The sequence below is a fragment of the Teleopsis dalmanni genome, chromosome 2 (genome assembly GCF_002237135.1).
Source record: "Teleopsis dalmanni isolate 2A chromosome 2, ASM223713v2, whole genome shotgun sequence".
Taxonomy (NCBI): Eukaryota; Metazoa; Arthropoda; class Insecta; order Diptera; family Diopsidae; genus Teleopsis; species Teleopsis dalmanni.
Window position 1 is genome coordinate 88,986,798 of NC_051847.1, and position 25,713 is coordinate 89,012,510.

Sequence of the window (25,713 nt, forward strand, 5' to 3'; positions counted from 1 at the left end):
ATGAAATATGAATGATTATAATGAAATTGTCAGTTCTAATTAAATAAAGCTTAAGTAAATAAATAAATAATATTAATTTTTTTTGTATGTATTAATCCAAATAAATACATTCGAACAATCATCAATAAAAATAAATCAACAGAAAATGTATATATAAAACAAAAAACAGATGTAATTATAATTTTTGTAATTGTTTTATTATAGTCTTGTTTTTCTATTCTTGTATAACTTAATTATATATGATTATTTATATATTTTATTCAAACATCTATATATTTAAAAATCGGTTGTGTACGCACATTTGCAGTGAATTAAACTTATAACTAATATGCTTTTTATCCATCATCACTTTAAAATATTATAAATATTTAATTATTATTTTACTTTTAAATATAATAATTTTTGTTAAAATGTTTAAAAGCATTTATCACACATCTATATAAAATTAAACATTAGTTACTAATGAATTTTATATCTTATACGAATTACACTTTTCAATTTCAATTTAAAAACTAAAATGCTAATACGCTTTTTTAATCTGAAGTAAATAACGATTCAGTTACTTATAAATATAATTTTGCAACACACATTACTATTTGTATATTTACGTTTTCGATTTATGTATTGATTAACACTATATTTATTTTTTTTTGTTTACAATATTCATAGTAATTTTGTTATATTGATTTGCTTTGATGTTACAATGTTTCTGTGTATTTTGTTTTTTAGTTAAAAAGGAAAAAAATCAATGGTAATGTTTTACTATAGTGTATTCTTAATATAAAATATACATAATTCGTTGCTTAAATATTAGCACTACTAGCACACATATAAGTTGTTTTATAAAAAGTTTATAATTTAGTATATTTAATTTATATTTTGTAACAGAAAAAATTGTTGATTTTAAAAATTTTGATTTTTAAAAAATAAACTTGTATATCTTTTGCAACTTTATATGATTAATAGGTATTTTTAATAAATAGTAAAAGAAACGTGAGTGCAATAATGTGTTAAAAAAAAAGGAAATAATAAATTATTAATATTTGATCTGTGGAAAATTTGATTTAATTTAAATTTAACAAAAACAAAACAAAAAAAAAAATTAAAAATAAACAGCTAAAAAACAATAATATTATAATTATATAATATATAGAATTAAATTTAAAAATTAACAATATTAACATAAGTAACAGTAAATTGAAAAGTTACTTATGCAAAATGAGAGTCACGTTTTACTACGTCCTACTATTTCCATATTAAATTATAATAATAAAAAAAATAATAAATAATAATAATATTAAAATATAATTAAAAAAAAAAATCAAAAAAATAAATAATAATAATATAAATAAAACAAAAAAAAAATACAACAAAAATAATTATGTTATAATTAAAATTATATGCAACAATTTGTTATTTACATACATTATTTTTGCATAAATTTGTACGTACAACAATTTCAAATCTGGTGATCGTTTTATAACTTTTTCAAATATCATAAATATAATTTTTGTGTTTCGTTAAAATTTCAAATAGCATCGTATATTATAGAAAAGAGCAAAATCAATGTAAGCGATGTTATAGTAATCGTCATAACAATCAGAAAAGTACTAGCAAATATAAACAAACATCAGTCAGTGGGGCACTTGCACAAAAATTTTCTGGCGAAGCCAATGGCCGAATCTCAAAGAATCTCACAACAACGACAATACCGGGGGCGATGTCCAGTAGTGACTGGTGGCGGTGTAACTGGTGCAAAGTAGGCATGAACTTTAATATTTGGTAGATGATTCTAAATGGGATAAAAAAAGGATATAAATAAAAATTAAAATTAAATATAAGAATAAAATTATACTCAACACACTTTTAATTTACGTATTGCTGCTCTTGTTATCATTTGGCAGTCAAATAGCTCAATACTTTGTAAATTGTGACAAGATACTAAATATTCTAATGTACGATCGGTGATTAATGGACAATTATCCAATTCAAGGACGGATAAACTCTCAGCAGCGCAACTACCGGCAGCAAGCTGACGTATTCCATCGTCGGTAATAAGCTCACAATGTGATAAAGTCTGTATCATGTAAAGAAAATATATAATAAAATTGATTTCCAAATCAAAAAAATATATAGAGATTTACCAGTTTTTCGAGACTAGGACAACCAGTGGCTAAGTGTGCTAATGTTAAATCTGTTATTTGGTTGCATTCCTCCAAGTCCATACGTTCCAAATATTTGCAATTTCTACCTAAAGCTTGAAAACCTACGTCAGTAAAGTTGCGACAGCCGGACACCTCTAGTGTGTTTAATAGTGGGTTATTTTGTGAAAGTGCCATTAATGAGAGATCAGTTAATTCCGCGCATTTTGAAACACACAGCTTTTGTAGCTTAGGACAATTGGAGGCGATTTGCCGTATAGATGAGTCGGAAACAGACTTAATATATCAATAAATTAATTTTATGTATTTTTATAAATAATATAGTTTACGTTACCTCACAACTATGTAAATTGAGCACCATTAAATAGGGACAATACTGTGCTAAACAAGTGATGGCATTATCATTAACCTGCTTACAACCTTTACTGCAAAACTTGCGCAATTTAGGACATCCTCGGGCCACAGCTTCAACACCATTTTCACTGATCAGATGACACCATGAAACATTTATCTCCATTAAAAACTAAAATGAAGAGTAAAATTTATTTAATATATATTTTTAAAACGTAAACGAAGTAATTAAAATATTGAAAGATATATATTTATTAATTAATCACTTTACAATAAAATTGGATTAATTTTTTTTATCTCATGTGGTTTTCGATTGGCAAATCTACGGTAATTTTTTCACTCGATATCTACTTTTAGTAGAGTTTTTATTTTTGATTGGTTAATATCAGGCAACATATATATAACATTCAAGATTAATTTATAACACTCTAGATATTTTGCCAGATTAATAATTTTGCTCTAAAAATTTTACTTCACAACAATATTTAGAGGATACCTAAACATGTTCGATTGGGTCACAAAATTATTCGAGCGAAAAATGACAGAAAACTGAGAACAGTTTTTAATGAAATTTCAGCTGCTGATCTTAAATATTAAGTTTATGTCCACCACAAGTTTTCGTGATATTGTTGGAAATGTTTTTTTTTCAAAGAGTTTCTAATGTTAAGCGTATTTACGGCATAACTTAACCATAGTTTAACTAGAGAAAATCAAATTACTTGTTAGAGTTTCTATATGTATAGAGGATACTTTACCAAGTACTTTGATATAAAAAACTTGAAATTACATTAGAAATATACATATAGCGGTTAATTAAATTAGAAATGTTTGTGATTTTGAGTTAATAGGTCTTTAAAACAATGTATGATATTTATATTATAGAAAAATAATTTGAAATTATTCAAGATTCTTCTAATTTTTTTTTTGTATTCTATTATATTTCTTGGATTTTAAGTATAACATTAAAAGAACAGAACTTAAAAAGAAAGTACGATATTTAAATTATATAAAAAGATTTGAAAGTATCAAATAATTCTGTGACTCTCAAACTTCACTGTTTTTAGACCCATTGACAGACCCAGACATTTAAAGTGAAAAGTCCATTAAGTTTATTTCAGCCATTATTATTCTCATTAATTTTTAATTTTTATTTTTTTAAATATTATCATTATTGAGTATTGTTTAAAATATATTTTTGTTTTTGGTTGACGATTTTATTATATTATTTAAATATTTTTAGTCTTCTTTAGATCTTGTCAGCCACTAGCTATAATTGTAAGATACGAGTAGAAAATATAGACGAATGTTTAATTCTACATTCTAAAGTATTCTTTAATTTAATCTTTAATGGTAAAAATTATAGGGATGTGTCAAGTTATTAATCTAAGTTTAAACTAACCTATCAGCAGTATAATTGTTGAACCGAATGGGATATTTCGTTACCTAAGTTCTTTGATATAAGCCTATGGCTTCGCAAACAATTAATGTACCTTGTACTTTATTGTGCATCTTAGATTTATTATCTCCCAATTCGATTAAATGAGCAAATTTCATGAAATAAATTAATAATTATTATTAATTAATTAAATAAAATAATAATTAATAATTCAATAAAACAAATGTGATATACCTATAGTTATCGTTTATATGCCACAATTATCAGTAGTACTATCAGGACTATCCTATATTTATGGAAAAACTTTCACTACCCTCAGGTTTAAGCGTTTTGATAGTTTTATGACAGCAAAAAAAGGTGCTTAAGTGTGATTTTTTCCGATATTTTAAATTTTATATATTGATCATTTTTTTACTAATGGGACGAACTCCTCTTTTTACATATTTTTTTTTGTAAGTACCACGTTTAAATAAAAAGAACTGTATTTTGAGAAAAAAAAAGCCCCATGGTGGTTTCTATTTTAGATATTTTCAAATCGTCATGGGCCAGGAAACTTCAAATTAATTACGTTTTGAATAAAAATGATGAAACATTTCATAAGAACTTTAAACAATTGAAATTGTTTATATTTAAGTACCAACATAAGCTGTTATTTAAAAAAACTATCGTTCAATAATATTAAAAAAAGTGAAATGTTCAACGTACTAATGTCATAAGTACTTTTAAAACAACTTTAAGTCTCTACCATTTACTACCAGATTAAGATATAAGATAAGATATAAGATATAAAAATTAATATTAAATGCAACTTTTCAAAATCCTATGAGCTATATCTCTAATGGATTTTTAGATCATTTTAAAATTTTGATTGCAAACTCCCAAAACTCTATGGTCTAAAATCTAATACACTAGCTTAAAACTATTTTTATATTCTAACCATTGTTAGCTTTAAGAAACAAAAATAAATAATATAAGAATAAATATATTTCTGAAAATTTATAACTAAAACACTGCGTCCTCATTCTATATAAATTTATTGCAACGACCCAGGACCAACCACTGAGTTTACCCCAGCAAACAGGGACGAATGAAACGTGTCGTTACAATCTTTATAAAAATATTATAAAATTATTTCCCGAAATACAGTTTTTTTTAATTTATTATTATATAAATAATAAAGTTTTTAAAGTTAATAAAGTTTTTATATTATAAAAACTTAAAAAAAAGCATCAGCCAAATCGAATGTAATAAAGTCAATAGACCCGCAAGGATCTATAAAGTAGATAACAAGAAAGGAAGTCACAAGACGAATATATGGCATAGAATGTAGTTAAGTATTGATAGTGTAAAACGGGGGATAAATTAGGAATAGGAATGGAATTCAGGTGAGTGGGATTTAAATGGAACTTAACTAGTAACAAGACGCAGAGATCTAGCCACCTCTATGGGGAAGATTCAAAGATAGATTGAAGTTGATTTTGTGTATGCGTTGTGGCAGGCAAACACATGGGCGACGTCATGGTGAGTAGAGCTGCAGTTGGGGCACAGAAAGAGAATTGATGCATTTATGCATAACAAATAGCTATGCAACAGATGGATATATTCTAATTTTAATAAAGCTAGTACAAGGGGAAGGCTGTAAGGGGAAGTCGTTGTTGAATGACAAATTTGTGTTGCATAAAACTTACAGATATTTTTGTTTATTTTTTCTATATTTTTTATGAAATATAAATTATGATGTTGATTGATAGTTGTCATAGACTTTTAACTAGATATAACTACTTCAATGCACTATCCAGATGCATAAATAAATATATAGGATGTACAAATTTCGTATTCACTACACCCTTAAGCTTTCTGTTGTCTTCTGAAACAACCCTTTCCGCATGTTTTCATTGTAATCTTTTGCTCGACAAAGTTTTTAGATTTTGATTCTTTCGTTTTATTTTTTTGTATATCGACATATGATGAAAGCGAAGCTTTAGTTCATGTTTTCAAAAAATCTTCAAAATTTTTGTAGGAAACTACATGTTTCAACAAAGATCTGTTTTATTGTTTGCTCCTGCTTTATTAGGAGCAACATTCAAAGAGAACTTTAAAAGTGAAATTATTTACTTTAATGGAATTTACAAGACGTAAATAAAAAGTTTCCTATAAAAATCCTTATCAATCAACTTAAAGACATAATATATAGTACAAAGTAATTGGCCTTGGTGGCTCATTTGCGAGTACAAAATGAAAGACAGAAACAGGGAAATAATTAAAAATATATTTATTTATAATAAAATTAAAACACTTTGGTTTGTTAAAGTTAAAAATGACAGCAAAAACCAATCTAACAAGTTAAAGATATTAAGATGTCAGCTTTTATGTGCAAAAAGTAGGCCAATGCAACACTACAAGAACAACAAACCAGCAAGTTAAACTCAATATGAATATAAACTTTGTATGACAAAAAGGGAAGTACGAAATGTACTTGCTTCGTAATTTAGTACATATGAACTGACATAGACTTCATTTAATAGTCCACCAGCTCAATAGTCAACTGTGAACATGTAATTTGCAAAGGGTAAAGTAGGCCATAGCGGAACAATGCAGTTTTTTTAAGTTTTTTGCAGTCAATACATGAAAGTAAATAAAAAAAACCCAAACACAGGTCCTTTATGTATCCTTTGTATATAGGAAAAGTTAAAGATGGGGGAAAATGTGTTTGCGCTTCTTGTCCTGATTTCATTGTTTATTATGAATTTGTGTAGGCAAGGACATACGAAGTAAAAACAGAGAATTTAATAAATGGCAGGCAGAGATATGAGAGAGCCGGGAGAAAAAAGAGTAACGAAATAGATACAAACTGAATACTTCTATGCTGTCCAAAATATTTAGAGAACTAGTAAACAAATCTCTGTACAGCCTCTTTGCAGCATTAATTATGGGTCTGTATTATGAGAAACACTTTTCGTTGAAAACCGAATGTCAAAATAAAAATGAAAGGCCTTTTATGCAAGAATCTTATTTCATTCAGTAAAATTTTAATTGAAAAAAAAAAAAAAAATTAATCAATGAAGTGTTAAAGCAATAAGAACAAAACCTACAGCTGGTGTAGCTTCACAGCAAAATATATAATAAAAAAAAAACAAAAAAATTAAATAATTTACTTTAACTTACTCGACATCCATCTGATATATATTTTAAACTATTGTCGGTTATATTGGAACATGAATCTAAGTTAATTGAAGTTAATTTCGCACAGTAACGGCTTATGGATTGAGTAGACACATCTGTAATTTTCTTGCATTCCGACAAGTCCAAGTGTTCAATATTGGGGCAGTGTTTTGCTAAGGTTCTATTTAAATACAATGCATATTAATAATTCAACATATTTCATATGGAATTGTTAGATTCATACCTTATTGATTGATCTCCGATTGATTGACAGCCGCGTAAAGAAAGAAACTTCAAAAATCCACCACAGCGTTTGGATATTTTTTCTATAACTTTACCCTTTACCAAATAAAGATTATAATAAAGTTATAAAAATATTAATATTTTTATAATATATAAGGAAATACCTCAATGTCACGCTGAAAATCGAATAGGTTGATTTTTTGCCAACTTGACCCATCCAAGGCAAGAACGTTCCAATATTTGCTAACCTAATAAGGAATAAAAATAAATATATGAGTTTAATAGAGATTTAATTGTAAATATATGAAATTATTTTTAAATTATTTCAGAATATTATTTTAACAAATATTTGATCTATTTATTAATAGATATAAACAAATTTTTTTAAATAGAATAAAAAAATTGTATATAGAAGCTAGACAGAGTTCCTTGGCTACTCTGTATAATATAGTTCAGATATTCGTCAGTAAATAAATATATAATAACTATAGAATATATGTAGTTATAAAATATCCGTAAATAATGTTTTTAAAAAAACTAGTTCCAGAATTGATAGAATTTTTTTATCTTACTTATTGATATTTTTTAAATATTGTAACAATATAAAAATTAACTAAGTCATTCTTCCATACAACATATTGCATAATATTAAGTAATAAAAACAATAAATTTTAAATAATATTAATATTTTTTTATTTACCAATTTTTCTTTATTGTATCACTTTAACTTAAAGCTTAACAATAAGTTTCAGAATCTTTAAAACTAATAACATCACATTACACATTTTTTATATATACATACTACAATGAATTATAAAATGTAAATTATTTTAAGGGGCCTTTGCATAAGGAACCAGGACTTAATTTCCAGATATCACGGCGTAGTTGAATTAAATAGGATCATCTTTAGGAAAGTAGAATGGCTATCATTCCGTTTCAGTCTAGAGGAATTTATCATATTAGCAACAGGTCTAACCAGCGGATTCACGTGGTTTTAGAGATTTGAAAATTCTCACGAACTCGACTTTAACCATTGGATTTTTCAAATCGAAATATGTGTTTACATTTCTGATATACATTTCTGATATCCGATACTATTATTAATATGAAACAATATATTTACCATTAAAGGCTTTTATAAACAGTTAAATTAAAAAAACTAAGGCTATATACTTTTTACTATATTTTATTTGTATTTTTATAATTATTTCTTATACAAATTTCATCAAGTTTATTTGAATTCTTTTTCAGGGCGAAATATAGTAATGGGCTTAAAAACCTTTAATAAAAAAAATCCAAACAATTTTGAATATTGTAGAGATATTACTATAGGTAAGGCTAGGTTATGTTCTAAACGAAACGTGTGACCTATTGGTCTGTTGAGTTGTCATAGTGCTTTTGTGTAAAATGTTTCACATTCAAGTGATTTGATTTTTTAGTGGACTTCTCTATGACACATATTTGATTAATTTATGTGATTTTAACCAATTTATTTTATTTGACAGTTTTGTGAGACTTCCAATATTAGTTTCTGATATATCTTTATAACATAATTAAAAAAAATTGTAATACACTAAACTTAAAATCAGTTACTAGCAAATACAGCTTCTGCCTGGTGCTGCCAAACTATGTCACAAAAATGGAATAAACAATTCAAAAAAGGCGGAGAAAGCGTCGAAGACAAAATAAAACGCCTTAGATGACCATCAACATTAACTGATGAGTAACCCGTCAAGGAAATCAAAGATTTGGTTCTCAAGCGACACTACAGACTTTCCTGAATCTGTTAATCGTTTATTTGTATCAGTCCAGACCATTTAGAAAGTTTTACTTGGTCGAAAACAACCGACCATTTAAGTCAATAACTTGCAAAACGAGAGATATGACCACGCCAATATAGTCAAGGCAATGTAAAGAGTTTTCTTTCGTTATATTGAAATATTATTGTATGAATTCCTTCCATATTCTGTGGTCTATGTAGTTCGTTTATATATACAGAAGTCAAAGAACAAATAAAAGAATAAAAAATGAAAAACACATTAAAAATTTTGATTGAGAGGTTTCGAAAAGTAGTGAACTATAACAACAAAAATTATTTTTATTGTTAATTTTTTTTTGCCGAGAGTGATGCGTCTTTATGACGAATTTAAAAGTTAGACAGATTCGAATAGCAAAGAAAAGACAAAGACAACAATTTTAGTTAGTTTAACTATAATAAAATTTTTGTCTTTGTCTTTTCTTCACTATTCGAATCCGTCTTTTTTTATATTATTTTAATTAATTGAATTTTTGGTTGACCATACAGCTGCTTCGAGTATTGCCAAATACCCGTCATCAGTAATCTTGAGTTTTAATTTATGCGAGACTATCCACCGAAACGATCCTATTTATGCAACCCAATTCATGGATTGTACATTTGAATAATGGACCATCGCACAAATCTATTGTTGCGCTAGAGGCTTCGACAAAAAAAACGCAACGAAACTGGTATACTAACGACCGTATAACCCCATGAGATTGAGTTTTTCACAAAAGAAACACAACCATCGTACTTAATTGACAGGACCTTATAAGATTTTTTCAAAGCTTAAATTGTCTGGACATAAAAGAAAATTCACAGGAGTTGAAGGCTATGGCTATGTCTAAATAAGCCAACAAAAAATGTTGACTATGCCAAATAGTTGTAGTATTGCACTTCTTTAAGAGCGATAAAATAAATTTTGATTGAGTGATAATTATTAATATGGTTTTTCTAAAAACTCCAGATACTTTAGTATACTATATATAGAATCAATCAAATAATAAGTAATCTCTACAGTAGAATATATCAAATGAAAAACCTCTATTGTTTGGTTTTGAAAGTATTGACATTAATTTAACTAAAACTATGCTAATTATTTATGTCATTATTTTTTAAAAGTGTGAAAATGGTAAAAGATTAGTATATACCGTTTTGTTACAAATTGTATTGAACTTCTAAATTTAAAATAAATAAATTCACAAACATACACAAATTTGAAATCGTTTTAGTTTGCTCTCAGCCCAGCAGATAAATCATCATCACCATTTGCTTGAAATAACTTGTCTTGATAAATTATTGCTTGGTTCAATAAACTTGAACTGATGTGACTTCGCTGCAATAAATTCCAGAATGGCAAAAAGAAACAAGAAAGGATATCCAAGCATTTTTAAACATGTGGTATATTATGTAGAAATGTGTAAAAATCAACTTTTTATTTGCAAAAATGAGTAAAAAATAAAAACCATTTATTGACCTACCACAAGGATTTAGAGATTAACTGCGTCTAAGTTGAATAGCATAAAATTGCGAGCATAAAACAAAAATACGAAAAACATGCCTCAGAGTTCCATGACCTCAGCGACGCAAACCATCGTACATTAGTCAACGACTGACAACCGACAACCGAAAATGGTAGTCACACTCCGGGAACTGAACTTTAACGATTGTGATGACGCTCTCTGTCCATAAAACAACAATCAAAACAACAGTGACGGGAACACAAAGTTGTTCTTAATGCCTCCTTCTTTCCCCTCTGAAGAATTACTAAATTTCGGAATTTTGATTAACTATAACGAAGTTCTCCAACTGCGTGAATTGACATTAGCTAGTGTTAGCATTTCGTTTACTTACGAAATGTGGAAATATAATTTTATTTATAAATAACCGATATTTGTTTATCAGAAAAAATAAAATAAAACGTAATATACGAATGTAATCGTTCTTGATCAAATAAATTAGTGAATTTATGCAATCTTTTTTTGCAATAAAAAAATAAAATTTTTTTAATTTTTAAATAAACAAAGAATTAAGAATAAAGTTAGAATCAAAATATACATTTTTTTTAAGTTTTACTCTTTCATTGCTATAAAAACTAGAAAGCAGATGCCAAAAATAAGTTTATAATTTAGAAATTTGTTAGGGTTTTTTTGGCAATAAATTTCTCCATTTTTAAAACTAATCCCCGAAACCTTATACGTCACGCCAACGCTTTAATTTCACTACATACATATTTTCTATTAAAATTATATAGTGGTATAGGAGATAATCAGAAAGTTCTTATCAGTTCTAAGATCTCAGCCTTATCATTTAGAAGTTTTTTAGACACAACCTCTCAACAATGGCTAGAATCCTAACTGGAACTTCACAACAAAGTCCACTACTGTAAGAGATCCCACAGAAATCTCTTTACAACTACAAAGCTACAAAGAAACTACAAAGAAAATGAAACTAAATCTATTTATGTCACATTCATCATTGGGGAGAAGAGGCAATTGCACGTCAATCAAATTAAACAATACTCGTATAAAAACTATGCAATCAAGTGGTGCAAAAACCAATATAGATCGATACTTCAATCGGTGTTCAATATATAAGACGTACACCCCTAAAAGTTCGTTTCCATAAAGTGAAGACGTTGAAAATTCGTTCCATTGAAAATGCCATCTTCGGGACCTACGATATCCATTGGTACAGTCTCAAAATCTAATACCGGAATTAGTTAAGATATTTTAAGACAACTAAGGGGTTTGACGTTCCTTGCTAGGTATGGAACGTTTAAGGGTTTAAAATATAATTTTAAAACTAATGAAGCAAGGCCGACGCGCAAGCTGTTAGGAGTTAGCGGAGGCACTAAACATGAACGATATGACAGTCTAAAGTCATTTAAAAAAAAACAGATAACGCAGGGATCCCTATTGTTTAGAAAGCACATAAAGTAACGTAAAGTAATTCGCTTGATTGAATTACTATCAGTGAAACGTCGCCAAAACGCAACGGAACTGAACCTTTTTTGATGCGAATTATTACAGGCGATCAAAATGTTGATAATGTTCAACGGCTGATAATCTTCCACAAAGGATTACAAAGCTACCTTACCATCAATAAGGTATTGTTGAATGTTTACTGGGATTAAAATGAAATTGTCTATTAATAATTGAAATATTAATTTGTTTCTTTACTGCTTACAATTCGAGCACTTGAATGAAACAATCAAGGAACAACGATCACAAATGACCAACAGAAAAGGATTCATATTTTCTCATGACAATACCAGTCCACACACATCTTTAATGACTGAATTATTAAAACAAATTGGTCGAACTTGGTTGAAAAGTTTTGATGCATCCACTCTATAGTCCGCACCTTACAGTTTCTGACTACCATTTGTTTCGGTCACTACAAAACTGTCGTAATGGTAAAAAGTTGGCACCTATTAAGAGAAGAAGAATCGAAAAACCGCTGATACACCATAGAATTTCTACACCGGTGGAATTATAAAGCTAAACGAAATATGACGAAAGGTCATAAATAATAATGACTAATATTTACTTTATCAAAATTGTTTTACAATAAGGGATATATTTCTTCAGAAATGTACCAAAAAACGGTGAATAGTTTTTATATCACCCAATATAAGTAATCATAAAAGTTGTTAAGTTAGTATATTAAGAGAAATCAGCAACTATCAGACGCATGATATAAGAGTATATATTTTATATATAACCGATTCTTTCCACAGTTATAATACTGTCGTCTTCAAGTGGATATTTAATTTATATCCGCAACTCACAATCCGAAAGTTTCACAATTTTATATGTTGTTTGACCTAATATCGAAAAATTCCAAAATAATAATAATAAGAATATATATGCACAAAGTCTTATATATATTTATATTGCACTTTCCATCTCATACCAAGACACTTGTGTGTTTGTCGATATTCACAGGTCTTTTAGCAAAATTTTTCTTCAGAAGGAATGGAATGAAAAAAAAATGCAGGCGATAAAATTCCTTTTAATTTTTTATGTATAAAAAAATTTAATTTGTATGAAAGTTTTTAAATGAATGAAATGAAAATTAGATTTTTAAATCAATAAAGTAAAAAATTCAAGCAACACTCAATTTTTCCATTTTCCTTTTTTCAATTAAACTTAAATGAAAAATGAAGTTCGCAAAATATAATAAAAGTCCTTGTAAGTGCGTGACTTGTTAAATATAAAATTTCCAGTGTAATTTCACGTTTTCAAATGATTTTGATTGTTTGTTAGATTAAATGTGGATTCTAATGCAAGACCTTAGCGAATGCTCCTCCAAAGTTTTAAGTTGAAAGGAACCACTATAATGAAGCAAATAAATGAATTAAATGAAAAAGATGCAATAAACTCCTTTTGCTCTGCAACCCTAAAAGGAATAACATAACAACAACATAAAAACTATCATAAAAGTGTTTTCATACTTGCACTCGAGTTGGTTTGTTGGTTTGTTGGTCTGGTTAGGTTAGGAAAACAAAGAAGCTTTGTGTCTACGAAATGTCTGAGCACTAAAAACCCCATCCTCAGAGCAACTGCAACATTAAGAACACTGACGACAATGGTCGTTCGGATTTACTCAAATGCGGTGCTGCGGTGCTGCTCGGTTCTTTGTGTCTGGCGGATAAATTTACAAGTTGCTGGCTGAGGGAAATTAATTTAAAGTAAGTTTTTCGTTTGCTATGCGGAAGAAATTGATCTGCTGTCTCCAACTCCCTGGCGCACATATTAATTTACATATTATGCGAATTAATATTTCCATTTACGGCTCTTGCAATTGGCACATTAATATTAATTAATTTATTAACTGTTGCATTTATTGGGCACGTAAATAAATTTATGCAATTCAACTTTTTGTCTGGTTTTGTTAATGCATTTATGAAATAAATATGAAATAAACAGCTTCAAATAAAAGGCGTGGTTGGAAATGCTAATATTTATTTTAAACTTCAGATAAATTGCAATAATATAGTATATTTCAGAATATGTCAGGTGAATTGTATAAAAATAATTTAGTAATTGTTGAGTTTAATTCAGAAATTAAAAATACATGATAGAGTTATTTCAATTTTTAGAATATATTATTAACTGAAAGTTTTCTATAAGCATAAAATGGGATATCAATCCTATAATTTATATAATATAATATATACAATATAATATATAATATAATATATATAATATAATATATAATATAATATACATAATATAATATACATAATATAATATATAATATATATAATATAATCTAAGAATCGACTAAGTAAAAAAGTATATCAAGCACAGAGCCCTAAAATCATTCAAAAAAGTTGATATGTTGCCCAACCCCGCTCTAACCTCTAACAAACCTTAAGTCCACCTCAGGGCGCAAAGAAGATATGCTGATCTACGGTCCGTCATCAGTTAGAAAATAAATAAATGATAATGATTCTAGTATAGTTAAAGTTTAGTGTGGGGCAGGGATAAGCCCCCCAGCCACAATAGAGTAAAAGTGCGCCATAGCACTAACTCAAATCACAACAACAACAACAACATATATAATATAATATAAAACATTAATTAAAGAATATAGACTATCTATAACTATATACTTACAATAATTATAGATTAATTATAAGATAATATAGGATATCTATCCTTCATTTAATTATTCTGGCTTGTTTAAGAAAATACGTTTATATTATTATTGCCATAAGAAACGCCATTTATTTTATGTTATAGTAAATAAGGTCAGAGATTACTGTGGTAGCCAGTTCATTTCTTCAACTGACACAACAGTTCATTGTGATACCTCTACTTAAGACGATTTAGTGAATTGTGGAAATTTATGAACACTTTTAACAGAGAGCTAAAGACATAATTAGCTAATATTATATTAACTTCATGTGTATAAAGTTATTATAGCTATTATAAGTTTACATTTGTGATTTAAGCGTAATCTTATATCTTAATGTATTCGAAGAGTAATGTTATTGTGAACCTGATACAGGTTATTATGAACCTGTAACCTGATACCCCACAAAATGAAATTATTTCTCTATAACAAAACTACAAATGGGGAGGACCCACTATGACTCAACAGATTTGGAATTTAGAAATCACATGCGGAGATACCACAAAATGAAATTCTTGTTCTTTAGCAAAACTAAAAAAGAAGAGGACTCACTATGACAAAAGATTTTGAATTTAAAAATCGTATGTGAAGTTATTGCAAACTAAAACAACTACAATTAATTAATGCTTAATTAAGCACTTGTAAATTAAATGCCCGCCTATACTGCTGCGAAAACGAAGAAAGAATCTAATTGAAAGAGCATTTAATTGCTAAATGTCTGGGATTGACAATTGGTGATTGGAAAGCAGTTAATAATAGAAAACATATATTAAGGAATGCAAATTAAGACTATAGTCTGTTTAAAAAATAAAACCAATAAGCTTAGTGGATCCACCTGTAAGTGCAGTGCACAATTTTTTAGACTAATGAGAAGTAATTAAAGCATTTTCTGCAATTCTTTCGATATAATAAGAATGTAAAAATGTTTGAGTTAAAACATAATATGCTATACACACTATAAAACCAAGGATTCTTATAGGAGGAGTCTAAATTGTGAATAGATTTTCCATAATTGCTCTCAGAGTACTTGTAATTAAAGTTAAATAGAATAAGTCCACTAAAACAATTTCTCCGATAATGCTATAATATAGGTGATCACTAATATCACTTATATTATAAGTGACCTTTCAACCTTATGCTTTGATATGAGAGCGCAAACTTTAGCGTCAGAAGGTTGTAAAAGGCTTTAAAAAAAAAAACACGAATAACAACAACTTCAAAGAGTGGAGCTGACCACTAGATTTTTTGTAACAGTCGGGTGGACATATCCGGGCAGCCACAATATTGGCAGTTTTGGGATATGTCCACCCGACTGTTACAAAAAATCTAGTTAATGAACATTAGCTCGTATTAAATTTCTTAACAATTATATATATATATATATATATATATAAGTTCACATTACACATTATTCTCCATAGAGCGAAATAATTTCTATTATTTTTAAAAAAAAGAGTAATTCCACTTTTTTCTTAAAGCATTTAAACCTCATAAACTGACTATTAATATATTTATTTGTACGTATAATATTCTTTAAAACATATATTTTATACTAATATACATTAATTAAGTTCGTGTACATATTGAATATATATTATTAACTTACTTGTGCACATCTGCATAAAGATACCACATCCAGGTATGAAAATATACGTAAAAGGATTTCTTTTGGCAGTTTTTTAATGAGTTCATCATCAGGATCTGCGGAACTGAGGAATGTGTTCTATAATGGAATAAAAAATAAATATTATATTAAATATTTTGAATATTAAATTTTTTTATAACATGCGATCTTATAAATTTGTAAACTTTTACATATACATCTATTACATAAATAATTATGTCAAACTGTATCCCAAATATAAGTAAATTAAAGGTTCTAGACTGCATATCTTTGTTCTAGAGAAGTTCGTAAAGCTTGCCTATATTGTTACAGTGAAACAGAGAAAAACGAAAATATTTTCCGGATTCCATATTATGTTCAAAAATGTTTTAAAGAGCAGTGTAATTTTGGTATGATTAGCAGCGAACTGATGGTTGTATATTTTCCGGATATCAGTCCATAGAATTATTAAAAGGAAACTGTGGTTAAGTTTTCCCAAATCAGAGTTTATTTGTCATATGATCAAGAAAACAATATATACAATACAGTGAATATATTGTTTTCGGTTTCCGCAATAGTTCTGATTTTTAATTAATCGCGAATACCGAGCGGACACTGTAGATATCTCTAAAAAGTCTTTACAAGAAAAGAAGTTATGAAAAGGCAATTATTGGTGAGTTGAACTAGTCCTGTCACTAAACAAATATCATAGATATACTGACGGAACAAAGTTTATGTAGAAAATACTGGAAGACAGAAACTTTGGAAAATGTATATGCATATATCTCATCTAAAAACGTCTAAAAACCCATCATTTGGAGAGCTGAATGACGTTGAACTTTAAGCAATCCTGAAATTCGATTAAAGAGCTGACATGCTACAATGTGCTTCCCACAAATTTTTTTTACAATTGTAGCTCTATCTGTGTTCTGTGAAACATCTATGAAACATAAAATTTTATTTTTAGTTTATGAGGCTAATTAATAATTGCAATTAGCTGCAATAATTTTGTATATAACTAGATTATAAATGCGATATTATTCTAACGTTTACACCTCTACTTTAAAAAAAAAAAAAAAATTCTTTAAACGATTCATTATAGAGAAGAATAATCAACTTTTGATGGAATTAATACCCACAATTCAATTTTATAGAGTAAAATAGAATTTGCAGAATATTAAACGGAGTCTTTAGTCGGGTATCAGATTATTATATGATGATCCCTTCATATCGAAGGAATATAATTGAGGGTAGAAATACACTTTTATTTTTTAACCGATAATATATTAAAGACATAATACAATTAATATTCTCATACCCAATATGAATCAATTGAGAGAGTATTCTCATTCACCCTGATTTCTATGTTGCTGAAGCGTTTAGTTATGTAGTAAAATATAATCATTTCTAAGTATTGGGGATATTTCTTAAAATTCATATTAAAAATATATACTTTATGTATAATGAAAGTAAGCCAAGCTAAATCTTTTTAACGTATTTTTGTTCAAGTTCTTTCCAGGATATAATGTCATTCTTTTCTACATACTAGGCATTTTATATATAAGTATTACTATACTTTACGAGTACTTAAATTTGATTTGGTATGATAATGTACATTAAAAAATTATTCTTATTATGTTGAAGCTATTTGAGCCAGTGCACTTGAGCACTTTTACTTTTTCTTAACTCGAGGTTTTTTCAAAACCCCTCTATACGCCTTGACTGGATTATTGTTTATTACTTCATCAGACTAAACAATAATTGACCTCAGATCCGCATACCTCCCCGAGGAGCCTGTAACCATTCTGAGATTTGATAACGCGGTTGGTAAGTCTGTCAGTTTTGGCAAATAATTTCAGGGCTCTATCCTTTATATATTTTTTGATGGGATCAATCTTGAGGACCCTGAGGATGTCATTCGTTCTAATGTACCATAATACTTTAAAAAGTCCTCTCAAAGCCTGGCTTTGTGCAATTTCTAGCTGGCGAATAGTGGTGTTTGAAGCTTTGCTAAACGCTACACAACCATATAGAAGCGACGGACGAATTATTTGGTTATATATATATTCTTATGCTGTTTATAATTTAATAATATTTATTGTTTTTAATAACTACACTTGTAGCATATTAGGTATTAGAAATTGAATTTCTAAGAGCAGATTAAATGAAATATTTATTATTATGGTAAGTGCTGCTAAATAGAACTAATAAAATTTTTATTAAATCATAAAAATGATTGGACTATAGACACATGTCTAGATTCAATTAAGATATACAAATAAATTATTTGTATAAATTAAAATGTATAGCAAAACATGTAGAATAAGAGTATTTAATTTCACTATTTCTACATTTAAAAGCTGGCAGTAATTGCTGAATTGCAGAACCATTTAAAAAATTTAAACTTTTATTTTTAATAATTTTTAATTAAAAAATACAAACAAAGCAATCACATGAGAGTTATTTAACTACACGAGTAGTAATTGATTTTGCTTAATAATATAATAAGGAAAGTTGACACTGATTCGAAAAATTTAATAAACCATTAACTTTTAAAATTCATATCCAATTATTAATAGGAATTTAAAAACCGTAGCGTTGTGTAAAAATATTTTATAAGAAAAATACCACGTTATCAATTTTAACTATAATATATATAGTTAATATATATATATACTTATATATACTTCATTACATAAAATGTGGGCATATGCATTGTAAAGGTTAAATTGAAGCAACTGAAGTTAAACAAAACAAACGTAATAAATTTTATGGCAGTATTACGAAAAAAACTGTAAGAATAAGGCTTAAGGATAAAGAATTATAAACTATAGGATTTGCGATCTAACCCAACCTTTAAACTGGCAGGAACTTGGCAAGATTTTTACATAAAGTCTCACTAAAATGTACAAAGTTTTTTTCGTAGAGAAAATTCGAAAACTATGCGTAGTGACAATCGAACACAAATTCGATTGTCATACAGAATATTGTGCCATAGTCTAGCTACTGCAGACTTACAGTAAAAGATCACCATAATGTTAGTAGAACAACAGTATAAATTAATGATTAAAAATGTTCAATCTCTGCGATGCTCTGCAAAGTCCGAATATACACGACTTCGAACATATTAATCGAAGTTTAATTTTTCGAAAATGTTTGAACTGAGAAAACATCTTTTAACACGAACAACGAGAAACGCTACGAACCCATTGCCGGTATACGGGGAGTGTATTGTAACCTAATTAAATACGTATTACCCCAAATCGTGTTAAAATATTTTCAAGCATCCTGCTGTATTCGTCTCAAATGTAAATGCAAAAGCATTCTAAAAAGTCAAAGTCCTCGAATAGTTACAATAATATTCGAACCACTAGAAGCGTTAAAACCTGGGCCTTAAAACAAAAATGAGTCATAAACCGAAAACCGAAAAATACCAATATTTTTAACAATATTTTTTTAACCGAAAACCGATGTAAACCAAAATTGAACTAAAAAAGTATGGACTTGCTTATTCTTCGGATTATTTTTCAGATGTTAAAACTCTTATGTATAAACACTCAAGAACCGTCTTTATTTATAAATGTTTTGTTTTTAAGTTATTTGTTTTTTTTATGGATTAAATTTGTTAGAAAAGGTCTTATAAAAAAATGTTCACTCAGAACTAAACCAAGAGAAAAATATTAAATTTTTGTCGGAACCCAACCGAAAGCGTTATATTTTTTATTTAATTGAACTAAGAGAGAAGCCGGAATGAAAAATTTTGGTTCGAAGCCCCGATTAAAAGCAATTAAAAATTCCATACACTTGGGTTAATGAAAGTTGAATAATTATTTGTGTTATTTATGTATTATATAAGCACAGTACTAATATAGGTAAAATATAATAATTAAATATGTGTAAAAATATTTATTATAAAAAAGTATATATATATATATATATTAATTAAAAAAAAACAGTTGATTTGCATTAATTAAAGTGTCGCTCTTAACTTTAATTTTACTCGTATTAAAGCTTTAAAAAATGTTGTAATCAAATATATCTTCCATATATCATGGAAGACCTTTGCATTTCCTAGTACTGTGTTTTATTATTAGTGTCGTAAAACTATCGATTCTCCTTTTTTGTAGTTACTTTTGATTACAGAATTTTTAATGAAATATTTAATTTAATGCCACTTGCTGGACAAAAGTAACATTTTGCATATACGAGTATATATATATATATATATATAAATTGTAAATCAATATAGACGATTAAATAGCAACTAAATAAAAGATACGAGGGAGGTTCATTGCAAAAGTTTTATTAGAAAAGTCAATGTTGACATGGGACTAATTTGTATGAATAACTGCGGTGCTAGGGAATCAAAAGAGGAGGGTGTTACTGACTGTTATACAACGTTAAAATGTATGTGGGTAAATGTATATCTATTACAGAACTTATTAAATTAATTTTGAACCATTGGTGGTAAGTGTTACAATATTCCACCTAATTTAAACTTGATAATATTTAAAAACGTTAGCGCTTCAAAGCAATAAAGTGAGAGTAGTATTATCGGTTTAAATAAATGAGTTACTTCTTATGAAATTTAAAAACAATATACAGAGTTTCCATTTAGCCAGCTATTAGCTTTCATTAGTTTTATAATGAAATCTATTTCTACAATCTTTAAACCATTACGCGTTTTTTTAGTTAATCTTTCACTGCCTTCGTTATAAAATTACAATACATTTAAATGTTAAAAAAAAAACAGATATGGGATGTAAATATACAAAAAAAACAGGCTTAGTGAATTCATACGGTTATATCTTATATTCTTTTAAGAAAACGATTAAAGATGTTTTGTTAAAAAATCAAAACCAATTAAAAAAATTTGGTGGAAAGTTCATAGAACCAGATAACATACGTCAAAGATAATGATTTAATTGAAATTCAATAAATATAAATTGAATATATTTGTCGATTTTATACTTAATATATGAATTATTTATATCTTTGAAGTTATTGTGCTATATCAATAATAGTTATTAAGGACTATTTGAAAAGTAATCTCCAGGCACAGATTTGTTAATAGGGCAAGCGAGCAAGTTATTTGGACATGAGTTTTGTAAATGGATATTAAATTAACAAGAAGAGTTAATTAAACACATATTAAGTTAAGCAGATATACATAAATACATGTCAGAATTCACTTTTTAAGATTCTTTTAAAAAGAAAAGTACTACTCTATAAATTAATAATAGAAAGCTAATATTTGTTCTATTTATTAAGAAATACAGTCGAATCCCGATAATTCGAAATCGCAAGGGAACAGCATGTTTTATGAATTAAAGGGGTTTTCGAATTAAAAAATTCACCGTAATGGTTCACAGACATAACGAAAATTGTAGCTTTTAAAAAGGCTTAGAAGACGGATATATGTAAATGTTGGTAGTATATGGATTTGAAAAGAGATTGTTCTGAAGAACATAATATAAAATACTGAATAGAATATTTAAATGTTTGAATTTTATTTAAATTATTCCTTGAATTTTTTAATATTATATACCTGGGTTTAATTTCAGCGACAAATTATAGTATTGTGTTAAGATTCAATTTTTATTTTTAATATGAAGATTCATATGGCAAAGTCCTTATATATCTTTTTTAGCGCTAAACAAAATCGAAGTATGTGTTTTGTGGTCTCATTTTCTGTTTCTAGTTTTGTAAGGTGTTAATTTAACCTACAGTACCCAATTAGAATCTTTGTAATAATTCTTAAATGGTTTTTAAAAAGTTGGAGACAGTCCTTAAATCTTTTAGGGTTAAAGTCCTTATAACCGATTTTGATTACAATTGTTATAATTTTTTTAAATCCTTTAAATATATGCTACTCAATCATAAATATCATTTCAATTCAATTCATAATATTAGTAATATAATTTATATATTTAAAACAAAAAAAAAAAAAAATTTAAAATGATGTAAACTTTTGAAATGACTTATGATATAGATACCTAATCTTCTATATAATATAAAAGGATGTATACCAGAGCTTTAAACTGTTTCGCACATTACGATGCTTGAGTATGATCAAATTCGAACATTTGGCTCTTGATGATGTTCGAAAACCAAGCAAATCTGCTTGATTTTTCATTTCCTTTGCTTTATACCAGAGCTTTAAACTGTTTCGCACATTACGATGCTTGAGTATGATCAAATTCGAACATTTGGCTCTTGATGATGTTCGAAAACCAAGCAAATCTGCTTGGTTTTTCATTTTCTTTACTTTATACCAGAGCTTTAAACTGTTTCGCACATTACGATGCTTGAGTATGATCAAATTCGAACATTTGGCTCTTGATGATGTTCGAAAACCAAGCAAATCTGCTTGATTTTTCATTTCCTTTACTTTATACCAGAGCTTTAAACTGTTTCGCACATTACGATGCTTGAGTATGATCAAATTCAAACATTTGGCTCTTGATGATGTTCGAAAACCAAGTAAATCTGCTTGATTTTTCATTTTTTTTACTTTTATACTAACAGATATAACGCAAAATGTTCGATCATAAAGTGGTATTCGAAAAAATGCTCGAGCATATGTACATGACAACTCGAACAGCTGAAATACTATTTTAAGCACTAATTAATACTTATATTATAAGTTATCAAATTATATATTATATAAATTTTAAATTATAAATAAAATACAATAAAAGATATTTACAGATGCTTCCTCTTCCATAGAATCTTCGTCCATTTTTATGATAGCACTATTGTCTCCAACGCTATCCCTTCCACCGCTGCCAAAAAAGGTACCGTCCAAACTAGCACCGCTAGAGTAAACAGTTTTCAATAAATGTTTAGAACGTTCCACTGTGGCACTTGAAGTGCTACCAGTAGACAATGAAGTTGGTGAAGCTGATGAAGTCGATGAAGAGGTTGTGGAAGCAGAAGTAACTGAACGCCAAATGCTGCCACCAATACCACCAATGCTACTTATAAGCTTTTTATTGTTATTATTGTTGTTATTATTGTTATTTAAGGTCAAACTCAGATTAAGATTTTTCTTTGCATTATTGTTATTTCCGGTTTCATTATTACTTGTGGTAGGATTACAATCATCACAAGCAGCAGAAGGACCGCTTCCGGAACTGCAAAGCAGTTCGGCGCTACCGCTCTCACCTATACTGCTGCTGCTGGCACTTCCAACCACTCCTCCACTGCTTGTGCTACTACTGCTACTGCTGGTAGTATCTAGCAATGTATGTTGATTTCTGATAAACATTTGTGATATTTTTTATTTTATACTTGAAGTGAATTATTTAAGTTCTATTGTGAACCTCTTTCGTCTTTTCTAATTAATTTGTCTAAATAACGTTTTTATTGCGAATTATTAATTTGAAACTTTTAACAAACATACTAAACACTTAATAAAATATTTTTGAAATATATTTTACAGTTTTTTAATTTTTTGATCTGACAATTGTTTAATTTTATTAAAATTTTTTTTGAATTATACTTAAGATTGAACATTTAGTAATTTTACAATTTATATTTTATTTTGAATAGATTTCAATTTGCGATATCTGCACTGTTCTACATAAGTTTGGTTTGGATTGCTTGAGTGGTGTGGTTCTATATTCCACGGCATCAAATTGAATCAATAAACAAACACGGACCGAACGGCGACGTCTCAATGATAAAACAATATTCGAGTCAAATGGTTTTATTATTTGTTCATATACACACATATATTTTAAAAAGTTTATTTTACTTTGATTAAATTATAATCACTTCTCGTGACAAATTAACAGGCAATCATTTTCTGCTGTGCTCAGAACATTACATTTAAGGTCTGCATCATCAGCTGTTCAGTTGATTTGAGATTCAAGTTGTCAAGCCTCCTCAATCAAGCTGAGATCGCAAGAATAAAAGATAGAAACAAATAAAATATTGTTAGGAGTCATAGGAAATTGTTTATATTTCTTTTAAACAATATGAAAAAATGTGTTAAGATGGCATTCGAGAGCTTTTATAAAAATATACAAATTCCTAATTTGATAAGACGAATATTGAAATTTGTGCGGCGATGACATGATTAATTAATTGATCGATTGATTTCAAGCTGATTGTGAATTTTTTTTATTTTATATATTTGTTTTTTCTTTCTTAAGAAATGAATTATTTAGTTAAACAGAAAATATATTAGCAAAAACTATAGAACAATAAAAATCTTGAAATTATATTGAACAAAAAAACTATTGCATCAGCAGTAACGATTCTTTAGAAAAAAAAAAAAAAAACCAGGCACAAGGGTCAGATGCGTCATAATTATACTTGCGGCTAATCTATTTAAAATGAGGCTAAAATTTGAGATTATAAAAGAATATATATTTATTAACATACGAAAAATATTATTTCAAAGCTGATAAAAAAATGTCTATTAAAAATAGACTAAATAGACTGTTAATTACATAACTGTATACATAGAAAAAATAAAAAATTTAATAATAAAAATTACAGTAGTAATAATACATATTAATCGTTATTGCCAATTAAAAATTAGAAAAAACTTTAGCTGAATTAGTTAAGAAAAATAATTTATTTACAATTCATTAACACACACTTTTTATACAAGAACACTTACAAAACCAAGGTGTTTTGGCCGGTATATATTAGCATCAGCTTCAACCTTTATAATACCAATCAGATAACAAAGGTCATCCTATAGCATCCTATGCAATTATGTTATTAAATATATATTTTATAGAGAAATCTAATAAGACTATTCGAGTTTTTTCAAATAAAATATCATAAAAAAATTTAATTTAATTTAAATCTTCAAGTTAAATTGAATCAAGATCATTCTTTGGACCCCCTTCCAACCCCCTACTTTGGATTCAATAAAACGAACATAAAACAGGAGACAAAAAAAATGGATCCAAAAAAGTATCAATGAATACTGGAATGGAATAGACGGCCTATAACATTCCAAAAAATTCTTAAATTTTGATGCAAAAAGAGCAAATACCGCTCTCAACCTAAACAAGAAGAGGAACTAAAGTCACTCTCTGGTGCACTTACAGGCCGCGCTGCATGTAACAAACACCTACATAAAATAGGTATATCAGACACTAATATTTGCAGATTCTGCTGTGATGAGGAAGAGTCTATGGAACATCTGATCACCAACTATGATGCACTAGGCCACAGAAGAAACAAAATTTTAGGTACATACCAATTAGAGGATGAAGACCTTCGAAAACTCCCTCCAAAGGAGCTGGTTCGATTCCTCGAGATAATAAATATCTAAATACAAAGGGGTGTACAATAGATTAAGCTGGTCGCAGTGCATAGGGGGCTTAGC

The 25,713-nt window shown here is 27.9% G+C and overlaps 1 protein-coding gene across 1 annotated transcript; it reads right to left on the reverse strand.

Annotated features, from left to right (window-relative positions):
- Positions 1-1,458: 1,458 nt before the first annotated feature.
- On the reverse strand, positions 1,459-23,744 carry LOC119679594 (F-box/LRR-repeat protein 20). Its single transcript, XM_038092042.1, has 9 exons — positions 23,071-23,744; positions 16,365-16,481; positions 7,479-7,562; positions 7,316-7,410; positions 7,075-7,252; positions 2,497-2,685; positions 2,145-2,438; positions 1,865-2,077; positions 1,459-1,792 (listed from the first exon to the last, which is right to left on the reverse strand). Exons 1-9 carry the CDS (start codon positions 23,629-23,631, stop codon positions 1,685-1,687), a joined length of 1,839 nt encoding a protein of 612 aa, XP_037947970.1. The 5' UTR covers positions 23,632-23,744; the 3' UTR covers positions 1,459-1,684.
- Positions 23,745-25,713: the final 1,969 nt, after the last annotated feature.

Bases quoted from the DNA above. Each gene is read 5' to 3' on its own strand.
- LOC119679594 (XM_038092042.1), bottom strand. From the start codon at position 23,631: ATGTTTATCAGAAATCAACATACATTGCTAGATACTACCAGCAGTAGC. The intron at 2,078-2,144 runs GTAAATCTCTAT...TACATGATACAG, and splicing joins GTCCTAGTCTCGAAAAACTG to ACTTTATCACATTGTGAGCT. The intron at 1,793-1,864 runs GTGTGTTGAGTA...TATCCCATTTAG, and splicing joins CAGCAATACGTAAATTAAAA to AATCATCTACCAAATATTAA.